The sequence below is a fragment of the Lissotriton helveticus genome, chromosome 5_1, assembly GCF_964261635.1.
Source record: "Lissotriton helveticus chromosome 5_1, aLisHel1.1, whole genome shotgun sequence".
NCBI lineage: Eukaryota > Metazoa > Chordata > Amphibia > Caudata > Salamandridae > Lissotriton > Lissotriton helveticus.
This window is the reverse complement of record NC_136065.1, coordinates 1,021,124,243-1,021,136,519: the sequence shown is the minus strand read 5'-3', so window position 1 is coordinate 1,021,136,519 and position 12,277 is coordinate 1,021,124,243. Positions and strand designations below refer to the sequence as shown.

The following is a 12,277-nucleotide window of genomic DNA, read 5'->3' as shown; positions in this document are numbered from 1 at the left end:
TAAAGAGCCGCAAAGAATCCATTAAACGTGAAACATGGGATAATCTCCTTTCGGCGGCGGTGCTAAAGGACAGCAGGAGATTCTGGGAGATTATTAAGCAGCCCCTTTTTTCAGAGGACAGCAATGTACCCATGGATTGTGTGATTACTGAGGAAAAATGGTTGTCTTTCTTTAAAAACGTATATGGGGGTGACGTAGCTGAGGAGGGCAATAACAGGGGTTTACTGCCTAGTGGGGTTGCACTTCCTATTGTCTTTAATCCCCAAGAAGTTGAAAAGGCACTTGCAGAAACCACTAAACATAAGGCACCTGGCCCAGATGGTGTCCCGGCCGACTTCTTCATGTATTCGCCCAAAATGTGGTCGAGGGTGTTGTGCAATGTGTTCAATGCAGTTAATGGCAATCCAGCTCCCGCATCATGGGCTATATCTACTATCGTCCCCATTTATAAAAACAAAGGTCAGCGGGACGATCCAGCGTTTTATAGGCCCATATCCCTGCTGGACTCAACCATAAAAATTCTGGGGAGAGTCCTTTTATCTAGATTGAGGGAGAACGTTGAGGGATGTGGTGGGCTCTGTGAACTGCAATATGGCTTCAGAGAGAGAAAAGGTACAATCGAGCAATGTATCAATTTGTATCTACTCATATCTAAGTACACGGTGGCTAAGAAGGGTTCAGTGTATCTCGCATTTATGGATCTCTCCTCGGCCTTCGACCTAGTTAATAGGTCCAAACTATGGTCGACCCTGTTGGATTTGGGCATTGATGAATCCCTGGTCATGTTTATGGCCACTTTGCACCAGGAGCTTTTCGCAGCCGTTCGAGTGTCTAACAACGGCAGGTGTACCCCTTTATTTAAATCCTTGAAAGGGGTACGGCAAGGTTGCATACTGGCCCCCACGCTTTTTACCATCTATATTAATGGCCTGGGGGCGCACCTGCGAGGCCAGGGTACGGACGTTCCACGCGCAGGAGATGCCCAAATCCCGGCACTCCTGTACGCGGACGATGCCGTGGTGATCGCCCGCACGGGTGTTGGACTCCAGGTTCTTCTTAATTCTTTTGGTTCCTTTATGGAAAATCTGGACCTTAAGGTTAATGTGTCCAAATCCCACACGATGGTTATGGGGCGCAAGTGTACGAAGAGAAGACACAAATCATTCTTCTGTAGTGGGGTCCCGGTTTCTGAGGTAACTACATTCCCCTATTTGGGAGTTTTGTTCGATCAAAAAGGTACTTGGGGTCCACAAATAAATGCAAAGAGGTTGGCGGTTGCTAGATCTGCTTCTGCACTCTTGGGCTTTGCTGGCAAGCTGGGTGCCAGGCCCATGGAAGCATTGCTGAAGATCTATAAGTGTAAACCTGTTGCCATTGCTTCTTATGGATCCCCTTTGTGGGGGTATGTTAATCTCGACCCCATTCAGAGAGCAGAAAACAGATTTATAAGATCTCTCCTCTCTGTGCCCCAGTCAACCCCAACCTATTCCATACATAAGGAGGTGGGTTTGCCATATCTGTCGGATACACTAAGTGTAGCACCCTTGATCCTGTGGTTGAAAATGTGGCTAAATGATGACCTTCCATTGAATCATACAATCATGAGGGATGTCCAATCATTGGATAATTATAGTAAAATCCCATGGTTGGCCTACCTAAATAAATCATTCATAGAATTGGGTCGCCCGGAACTCTTCCTCTGCCCAGAAAAAATTAGGGCTCAGGATATAGTCTACACAAAAAAGGTTTTTAAAGAAAGGAAGGAAGCATGTCGTGAGGCAGCCGAGCTGCAGAAACCAGCAGTTAGGGCTCACTACTTATTGGTCAGCGTACCCTACTTGGCACCCTATCTCCGCTTTGTAACAATCCCTTATCACAGGGTTTTATTAACCAAATTTAGGTTTAATCTTATTCATTTTCACCTAGGTTCTTTTAAGGGTTGGCAGAAGCCAGAATTAGCCTCCCCATGCAGTTGCGACCATTTCTCTGTGCAGGACACCATGCACTTTGTCATGTTTTGTAGTCTGTACCATGAGCAGAGGAAAAAATATTTGCTCCCCATACTTAAAGAAGCAGGGTTCACACAGGTGCGCCCTGCGCTGCTCTACCTACAGCTCCTGACAAATCCACGAACAGCTTTTAGTCTTGCAAACTTTTTAGTCGCGGCTGTAAGGGCAAAAGCTGTTGGCCAATCTCCGTCTTAAAAAATTGATTTCCTGTAATGAGATCATATGTATCTTCTAACATATATCTTGTAAATAGTATTTATTATGAACATCAAGTATGATGCTTTTTAGGTATTAGGAAATTCAATGTATGCTTTTTATGTCATGTTTTATTGTTATTGTTTCTTTGTATGACTTTGAATAAGTCGAATAAAGATATTCTGACTGACTACTAATTTACACACATATCTTACAGCCATATAAAAGGAGCAGCTTATGTGACGCTGGCCAATTCGCCCATAAGCTAACTGTTTTTCCATTAGGTTGTACACTAGGACCTAGATACTTTGCACATCCTTAATTTTACCCTTGTAAATCACCTTTAATTTTTTGCTTACACAGTTAATAAGTCTTTTGTTTTTTTGTGCAAAATCCGAAAAAGGCATGGGAATGTTTCACAACTGCAATTCTAGCATAGGGGGGAGGCATGTCTATACACTATACTTTCACAGATCACAGCCATAAATGTCTACAAATGCTATAGACTGGCTTTCAATGTAAACCAAACCAAAGACTACACATGCAACCTTAACAAGAAAAAGTCGAGTGTTTTAATGTTATAAAAAATCAGCTATCCAGATGATCAATAGGCAAAAATGTTCTGGTTAATAAAAAAAGTGTCCATGTAAAAAAAGGAAACAATTTCAGCTGCAAATCCTAAATTTGGACATTTCTACTGCAATATTTTTAAACTGATATCTGTAGAATAAATAAGCCTGCCCGCTGCTTCTTGGAATTTCCCGCCGCTGCCTCCCTGCAGCCCCGCCCCCCTGTGATTCCATTCGCCGCCCCGCTCCCGCCACCCAGCTGCTCCTCCCTCCCAGCTCCTTACTTATGACACCCCGAAAGCGACCGTGCGCAGCGGGAGCGCCGATGAGCGCCTAAGGTAAGCCCGTCTGCACCCGTCCGCGCCTGGCCCGCGCCAGGACCCCTGGCCCTCCCCGCCGAGGCAAGACGACCCGACTGACCTACGACGCCACCACTCTCAACGCACTCAATGCTGGCCGGACCCACGCCTGCTGCCGAGCCACCCCGAGACGCACCCACGGACCCTTCACCTGCTGCACCTGCAAGTTCACCTGCCTCCGAACCTGCCACGCACCCGCCAAGACAAACACCAGCAGCAACCACCTCAAGTGCATCCTGATCAACACCCGCTCCGTCCACAGACACGCTGTGGAACTCTGGAACCTCCTCGACGCTACATCACCGGACGTAGACTTCCTCACGGAAACCTGGATGAACGCCTCCTCTGCACCCGACATCGCCATCCCGGACGGGTACAAGATCATCAGGAGGGACCGCATCAACCAGACGGGAGGTGGCATCGCCATCGTCCACAGGAACACCATCCGCATCACGACCGACGCCAACGACTCCTTCGCCGCAGCCGAACATCTCCACTTCCAGATTCACACCGACCCTAAGACGACCCTCAGAGGCACCCTCGTCTACAGACCCCCGGGACCACGCACACAATTCAGCCAAGACATCACAGACTTCATCAGCCCGCACGCCCTCCCCTCCACTGACTACATCCTCCTCGGGGACCTCAACTTCCACCTGGAGAACAACAAGGACCGCAACACCACCGCCCTGCTGGAAAACCTCGCCAACCTCGGACTCAAGCAACTGGTCAACACCCCCACCCACTACGCCGGCCACACGCTTGATCCCGTCTTCTCTTCCAGCAAGTACATCACCTTCAGCCACGCCACCGGACTCCACTGGACCGACCACAGCTGCGTCCACTTCAGCTTCAAAAGATCCACGACCCACCACCACCCTCAACAGGTACCTCACAGGAATTGGAGCAAGATCACCGCAGACCAGCTCACCACCTCCCTCAGCCAGAGCCCACCCGCCAACACAACGGACCCCAACGAAGCAGCCCGCAACTTCACACAGTGGCTGACCGCCTGCGCCGACGACCTCGCGCCACTAAAGAACCCTCCCAGCAGACCCAGAAGCAAGAAGGCATCCTGGTTCACCGACGACCTCAAGGACTCCAAGAAGACCTGCCGCACCCTCGAGAAAGCCTGGCTCCTCGACCGGACCACCGACAACATGACCGCCCTCAAACACGCTACCCGCAAGCACCACCAGCTCATCCGCACCACCAAGAAGAAATCCCTGAAGGAACGACTGGACAACAACGCCCACGACAGCAAAGAGCTCTTCACTATCGTCAAGGAGTTCTCCAACCCCAGCACCGGCACCAACGACATCACTCCGTCACAAGACCTCTGCGACTCCCTCGCCTCGTTCTTCCACCGCAAGATCGCCGACATCCACAACAGCTTCGGCGCCCCACCCACGCACCCAACCGTCGAACCAATGCCCCCCACCGCCACCCTTCGCACCTGGACCACGGTGACCACCGAAGACACAGCCCGCACGATGAACACCATCCACTCCGGATCACCGACCGACCCCTGCCCACACCACGTCTTCAACAAGGCCGACTCCACCATCGCACCCCAACTCCGGAACATCATCAACGCCTCCTTCAACGCCGCCACCTTCCCGGAGAGCTTGAAGCACGCCGAGATCAGCGCCCTCCTGAAGAAACCTACAGCGGACCCCACCGATCTCAAAAACTTCCGCCCCATCTCGCTCCTCCCTTTTCCTGCTAAAGTCATCGAGAAGATCGTCAACAGACAGCTGACCGCCTTCCTCGAGACGAACGGATCCCTCGACCCCTCGCAGTCCGGCTTCAGAGCCAACCACAGCACCGAGACCGCCCTCATCACAGCCACCGACGACATCCGGACCCTGCTCGACAAGGGGGAAACAGTGGCCCTCATCCTCCTGGACCTCTCCGCTGCGTTCGACACGGTCTGCCACCGCACCCTAGTCCAGCGCCTCAGCAACATCGGTATCCAAGAGAAGGCACTGGAGTGGATCATCTCGTTCCTCGCTGGAAGAACACAAAGAGTCCGCCTCCCCCCGTTTCGCTCCGAGGCCACCGAAGTCATCTGCGGCGTCCCGCAAGGATCTTCACTCAGCCGCACCCTCTTCAACATCTACATGAAACCTCTCGCAGCCATCGCACGCCAGCACAACCTCAACATCATCTCTTACGCCGACGACATCCAGCTGATCCTCTCCCTCACCAGAGACCCCGACACCGCCAGAACCTGCCTACACGAAGGGATGAAAGACGTCACCGAGTGGATGAAGGAGAGCCGCCTGAAACTGAACTCGGACAAGACGGAAGTCCTCATCCTGGGATCTTCGCCCTCCGCCTGGGACGACTCCTGGTGGCCCCCAGCCCTGGGCACCGCACCCAAGCCAACCGACCACGCACGCAACCTGGGCTTCATCCTGGACCCCTCCCTCTCGATGACCAGACAAGTCAACGCTGTCTCCTCATCGTGCTTCAACACCCTGCGTATGCTTCGCAAGATCTTCCGCTGGATCCCGACCGAGACCAGGAAGACTGTCACCCAGGCACTCGTCACCAGCCGACTGGACTACGGAAACGCCCTCTACGCCGGAACCACAGCCAAGCTACAGAAAAGACTCCAGCGCATCCAGAACGCCTCCGCCCGACTCATCCTGGATGTCCCCCGACGCAGCCACATCTCCAGCCACCTGAGGAACCTGCACTGGCTCCCCGTCGACAAGAGGATCACGTTCCGGCTCCTCACCCACGCACACAAGTCTCTCCACGACCTGGGCCCCAAGTACCTCAACGACCGCCTGACCTTCTACACGCCCACCCGCCAGCTACGGTCCACCAGCCTCGCCCTCGCAGCCGTACCACGCATCCGAAGAGCCACCGCCGGAGGAAGATCCTTCTCTTACCTGGCTGCCATGACTTGGAACTCCCTCCCCATCCACCTTCGGCTGACCCAGGACCATCTCGCCTTCAGGAAACAACTCAAGACCTGGCTGTTCGAGCAGTAGCATACCCCTCCCCCCAAGCGCCTTGAGACCCTCCCGGGTGAGTAGTGCGCTATACAAATGGCATGATTGATTGATTGATTTATACTTCCCTTTGACAATCAATCAAAGTATTTGGATTTGATCGATTTCATTTATAATTTACAGAGAGTAACAATTACCCTTAGAGGATCGTGGTCCTACAATCACAAACCATTCAGTCAGAAATGGACAGTCACAATGGGGTATAATATTAGTTTTAGCAGTTTGTGGAAGCAGAGCAGCTCAGTAGTGGATCCAAGTACCAGTGGTATGGAGTTACGTGCCTTGGTGGTGGAACAGTCAGTAAAATTGCCTACGATGATCTTAAAGTTCGAGCAGGAGTATAATCTAAAAACTGTTTATGCACACAATGAGCAAGAGTATGGAGACAGAATATCTATGCCAGAAACCTAATGCTTTGAAGCAACATCTTTTATTAATGGGAAGCTAGGGAGTAGCCGTAAGTGAGTGGAAATATGCATTTGTGTTGAACGTTCCAGAATACATTAAGCGCAGCATTTTGAATAGCTGCAGTTTGAAAATTAGGTAGGTAGCCCACTATGGAGAGAGTTACATTATTTCAGGCAAGCGATCAATCAAACCTGGATTACAGGTTTCCTATGAGTATATTGAAGAAGATATATTATTTTCATCCATGTACGCAAGATGAAAACATAAAACTGTTTTTTTAAACTTACAATGTGGTTTTCAAATGAGAGATTTTTAACAAATCTAGTTCCCGGTTTCTATTGGCATCACCAGCTACAGTGGGAAGTCCCACTTCTTCTGGCCATTATTTTGTGGAGCTGAAGGATGGGATTCCGAAGAAGATGAGCTCTGCCTTACTAGAATTAAGCCCTGGGGAATTTCCGTACATCCAGGAGAAAAACAATGGATGGAGTCCCAGATAATCCAACCCACATCAAACTGCTTCTCATGCTAGCCAGTAACTTTAAATAACAAAACTGAACATGCTCAGAAAAAACACACCTGCCTTTCAGCAATATCGGAGTGAGAAAAAATGCACAGGTCAATCTGCAGAAAAATCAAAATGGCAGTTTCACTTGTTCGCCTCTAAATTACAAGATGTTGGCTTAATGTTTTTGCTTAAGTTTGCAAAATGACAATGAGAGGATCTGGAAATTACTTTTGGACACATATTTTGGAATTTTCCTGACGGTAGGAACCCCACTTTCAAGGATACTGAAGAAAACAAACCAGAGGCAATTACCAGGCATCTTGGTGCATATGCCACTGCAAGTGGCTTGTACGACCACTGAAAGGGCACCATAGACATTATTCATCTTGCAGCCTTGGCTTCTGTGAGACCCACACTGGTGTGTTTGGACACTTTGTTTTCCAGTAGGTGTTCACAAAGAGATTTTGGAAGCGTTTCTTTTTTTGTAACTGTCCAAAGAAACCATGAGAGCGGGGGTTGCGGGTGGATCGCAGCTGTGCTATATTTTGTATGTGTGTAATCCTTGAGTTTGTGACTCTCTAGTAGTCTGAATGGGGAGGAGCTCTGAAGGAGGGGATAAGCCTTGCAATCTTTCTCCTGACCCAAATCTGCAATCAGTTCATGTAATTGTTGTTGTGGTGGTGTGTTTACAGCGATTGGTATATTAGAATATGTCACTGAGAGTTTTTACAGTTTACTGGCATGACCATCCTCCTTCATATCTTGTTTAGGAGGTAATTCCATGCAATGGTTGAGAATAGGCTTAGGAGGAGGGTCAGAGATAGTGGTATAAAACTTACAATGTGAACAAGACATTGCTACATACTGACTGAGGACGCTACAGCTAGACAGGAGATATTTTGCTGCTGCTGCCCAGAGACACACTACAGAGCACACTAGCTGTAACCATTTGAAATAAAACCACCACCCAATTCACCTTCAAGTAAAACATCAAAACACATCTATTCAAAATCACTTAAACACTCAATGTTCATACGGAGACGCACCTTAAATCATAACAGCCTTAAGCAAAAATATGTATTCATTCATACAATATTCAGTACAAAAGGGGTCTGCATGAAAGAGCTTGAATAAATTACCAATATTCTGTGGTCAAACTGCACTGTAGTAGGGTTCTCAAAGAAATTTTTCAATGTTGGTGAGAAGGCAAGAACATCATCGGGGATCCAGCGATCTGCCATCTTGGGGAAAGAGTTGTATACTAGACCAGCATCTAGTCCGGCAACAAATGCACCTGAAATTTTCAGACATAAGATTATCATGTTTAACTGGAAAAAGTATAATGGCGTTTTAAAGAAGAGAACAAGGATACAAATACAGTTTGAACAATGGAAATAACGCTTAACAGACAAACACCTGCACACTCTGCATTCACTAGAAAGAAATTATTGTACACCATGGGCTGCAACATCCAAGTAAAGCTAACCAAGAAAAAAATCCAGCAGCATTAGAATTGGAATTATGGTAATATCCAACACCAATCGTGGCTAGGAGTGCAATCTTTATGGGAGAAAATTCCAGTAAAATTGTTCCTCACTGTTAATAAAAAAACATTGATTTATAGACACTGGCATTGCCTGCGTTGGGTATTAAGTATACTACTCCAAAGTGCACCCATACAATGGATAGAGCAAGTTAAAATTAAACTAAGAGTCAGCAGGTGTTAAAAATGCCATATTTATTTTTGAGGACTACCTTTCTTCTACTGTAGCAAATTTGCAGAAGTATTCGTTGTGTTTCAAAGGTCAGTCTTGTACTTTGGGGGTACACTGTGAAACATATGTTACCTGAGAGGGCAGTAAGAAAGACAAGGCCGGCTGTCCCATGAGCAAATCGTCTCAACTGCACAAGTTTGCGTGTTTCAGCTAACTGTTAAAAAAATTAGAAGGCATTTCTCTAAATGATAAGCCAACAGTAGTAAAAATACACGGCACAGCTACTTTACACAGATATGTTCATACGGTACATCCATACACTAAATCAAAGAGAGCAGACAACTACGTCAAAAATTGAGTTGAAGAGACATTTATGAAACACAGATTGGAGGAAATGCTCTGCCTCTCCCCAACCCCATCCTTTGTAAGGATTTACTTCACTAAGAAAGATTCTGAATTTCAATTAGTCTCTATTGATGTTTTACAAACAATTAGCTGCTTGTATCCCAATTTAACAATAATAATACTAAACCATCATTAACCATCACAAGAGAGACTATTTAGGGAACAAATGGATTCAATGCTACTAAACAAATGATTGTATACAGTTCATGAGTTTTATGTGGATATTGCTCATCTAAAGACAATACCTTTTCTTCAGTGCTATAACTATTAAAATAACATGATTTAATCCGAGAAACAAATGTTAGAAATCAGACAAAAAGATGATCCTGCAGTTATTTACTCAACAAAGGATCGTGTGCAGAAAGCGTGTTAAAGAGGTGGTAACTTTGCAAGTGAAAACTTGCACTAGAAGGGAAAGGGTGTCTGAAAAATAACAATTTTGATGAGAATATTTAATACTCAAATGCAGCTGAAATGGAACAGAAAAAAATTTAAACAAATAATAAATGTCATATGCTTTATAAGAACGAAAGCCAAATGATAGAACTCACATTATAAATGAAACACATTTGGCAATGGCAATATTCAGATTATTTATAAACTTATGAATGAAGTATTTCTATGGCCATGTAATTAAAAAATGTATTATTTGCCAAATGAGACATTTGAAGGAGAGTTTTACCTTTCACCTATACCAGCAAGGTAAGTACACATTCTCAGGTTGAACTCACTTTATTGTGACAGCTTTAGTATAAAAAACATATCAATTGAAATCATATATGTAGTCTTTTAAAATGAAGACCAGAATAATTGCATACATAATAATCACAATAAACAACTGCTATTGCTGAAGGACTGGGCAAGCCAATCATATCTATGCAAATGATAAGACGAACTTAAAAAGAGAAGCTCATACTTCATTTATTTGCTGAAACGTGTGATTTGAAAAAGAATTGTATTACAACCATTACTGATACAATGCATACAAAAACAAGATAATATTTAAACATTCTTGTCTGGGAGTTTTTCCTACGTAAGGCCTAGGAGCCAGGGTATTATATTTGGAAACCACATCAACGGGTGAAGTCATTTCAGTTTTAGGACTCTACAATCAAAAGTCACATGACTGCATACCACACGATGGTAGTTAAGTGGCTAAAACATTGACAATATAAATTAATGTGAAAATAATTTTTTTTTAACATACTTCGTTAAAGCTTTCATGACCGTTCTAAACCAAAAATGATGTTGATATGTGGCAGTAGGTCAACAGTGTCTACAACATCCAAGATAATCAAACTGTACAAGATCAATTTATTCACATGGTCATTTTGTACTCAACCACAAAATTATTACAAGCAAATGCTTAGTTATGTATCACAAAAGAAACACTAGTGCATAATGTGGTTGAAAGAAGGGCATTGACATACAATCCATATTTAGGTAAGCCATCGCTTAACTTGTAATCATTTCTCCTTTTGTTCCTATGTACAGTTTCTGCCTCAGACCATTCCCACACAACAGTCACCAATTTCACAATCATAGGTAGCTCCTTACCCCAGCCATGCAAGAGCAATGTGTCTCTTTCCTAACATCAGTATCAACAGTGCTTGCTGTGTTTTATTTTAACAGCTTTCAAGGTTGCGGACCTGTCCCAGCATCCAGGCACACAGGACAGTCAAACTAGTGCCTACTCTATTAGGCGTGGGGACAAAGATGATTGCTATTGTGGTGCATTCCCATATTAAATGAAACAATATGTCTATCTCTGATAGCATTTGGGGTAGTTCTCATTCTAAAATGAGCATCACAAACAACTAACCTCTCTGTTTCATAGTGAGTTTATGCAACACTGGAATCTGAATGTTTAATATTTGCTGCTGGGGGTTGAGTAGAGAGGAAAATCTGAGGAGAAACACAGAAGTCACTGTAAGCCTCCTAACTCATTTTAATTTGCCATCAAACAAGAGTTGAGTGAAATCTGAGCCAGATAGCATATTTTTTTGCTAGAAGACCTGGGAAATGCCCTACCCAGAAATGGCTTAATGCCGGAACAGGACTGTCCTACCCTAGAATCGGGCAATACCCCTGAACCCACAGTTTTAAGAACAGTTTAAAAGCGGACAGAGTAGACAGTATACAGTACATCAGTGAAGTGGTTCGAATCAAAGTCTATATTACATTCATAATATATATTTTAGGTACTGAATATAGTTGGAAGACTGAACCACCCAACTTGTGTTTTGCCCCTTGAGCGGCGTGCAGGTCTGGGGCTTTTTCAAGATTGTAAGGAATTTACATGATATTTTATAAGTTTGTTAAACAATTAAAGCAGACCTACAGTGCAAGGTCTGGCCAAACAAAAAAGGAGATGCGCTCAAATGTGAATCCGATATATAAAAAGTTTATGATCAGACGAGGATTGGGGTTTGTGCCTATTCTAGTGGTTATCTGAGCAGAGATTTCCAATTTGGAGAAGGTAGACAAGAGAGATAGATTAATGTATGGGCATGTTAAAGGTGGGGGCCTGAGAGTACTACATGGTCCTATAGTCGTATGAACAACTGGGTCTGAGTACAACCTCAAATGGAAGAATTGGAATGTAAGGTTGATTGGGCTGTATAGTCCGTTCATATCCAATGGAAAGACAGGTCGGTTTTTTTGTGTTGGGGCCCGCAGTTACTGGGTTGAAATGAGCAGAGCAGGTATGTCTTTCCCTCTCTTCAACATGCAAATGCATTTTTCTTCTGCTTATGGAAACTGGAGTTACATGTAAACTAATGTTGTGGGAATGTGCACAAGTACATGATTAAAACAGACTACACTGAAGAGGTGTACTTCAATTGCTTTGTGGGTGATGTTGCAACCAAATCAGTTTGCTGTCTGTTCAGCTAAGTCTTTTTTCCCTAAATTGACTTAGCTGAATTGCTTGGTATCAATATCTGTAGACAATATTAGGGAATTTATGAAATCCCCTCATCTATAGTTAGACTCTAGCCGTCTGTCCAAAGGTGTTTTTATTAAATGCTACTTTAGGCTAATGAGTATCCATGCTTATCTAAGTAGGTTCTCAGATGTTAGCC

At 45.2% G+C, this 12,277-nt stretch overlaps 1 protein-coding gene across 1 annotated transcript in view; it reads right to left on the bottom strand.

The window, feature by feature from the left end:
- COX15 (cytochrome c oxidase assembly factor COX15) overlaps positions 1-12,277 on the bottom strand; it is an 86,427-nt gene that overhangs the window by 45,057 nt on the left and 29,093 nt on the right. Inside the window, exons 6-7 of the mRNA XM_078643548.1 lie at positions 8,922-9,003; positions 8,214-8,368 (exon numbers count right to left, since the gene is read on the bottom strand). Coding sequence (XP_078499674.1) covers positions 8,214-8,368; positions 8,922-9,003 — 237 coding nt within the window. The remainder of the gene's footprint in view (positions 1-8,213; positions 8,369-8,921; positions 9,004-12,277) is intronic.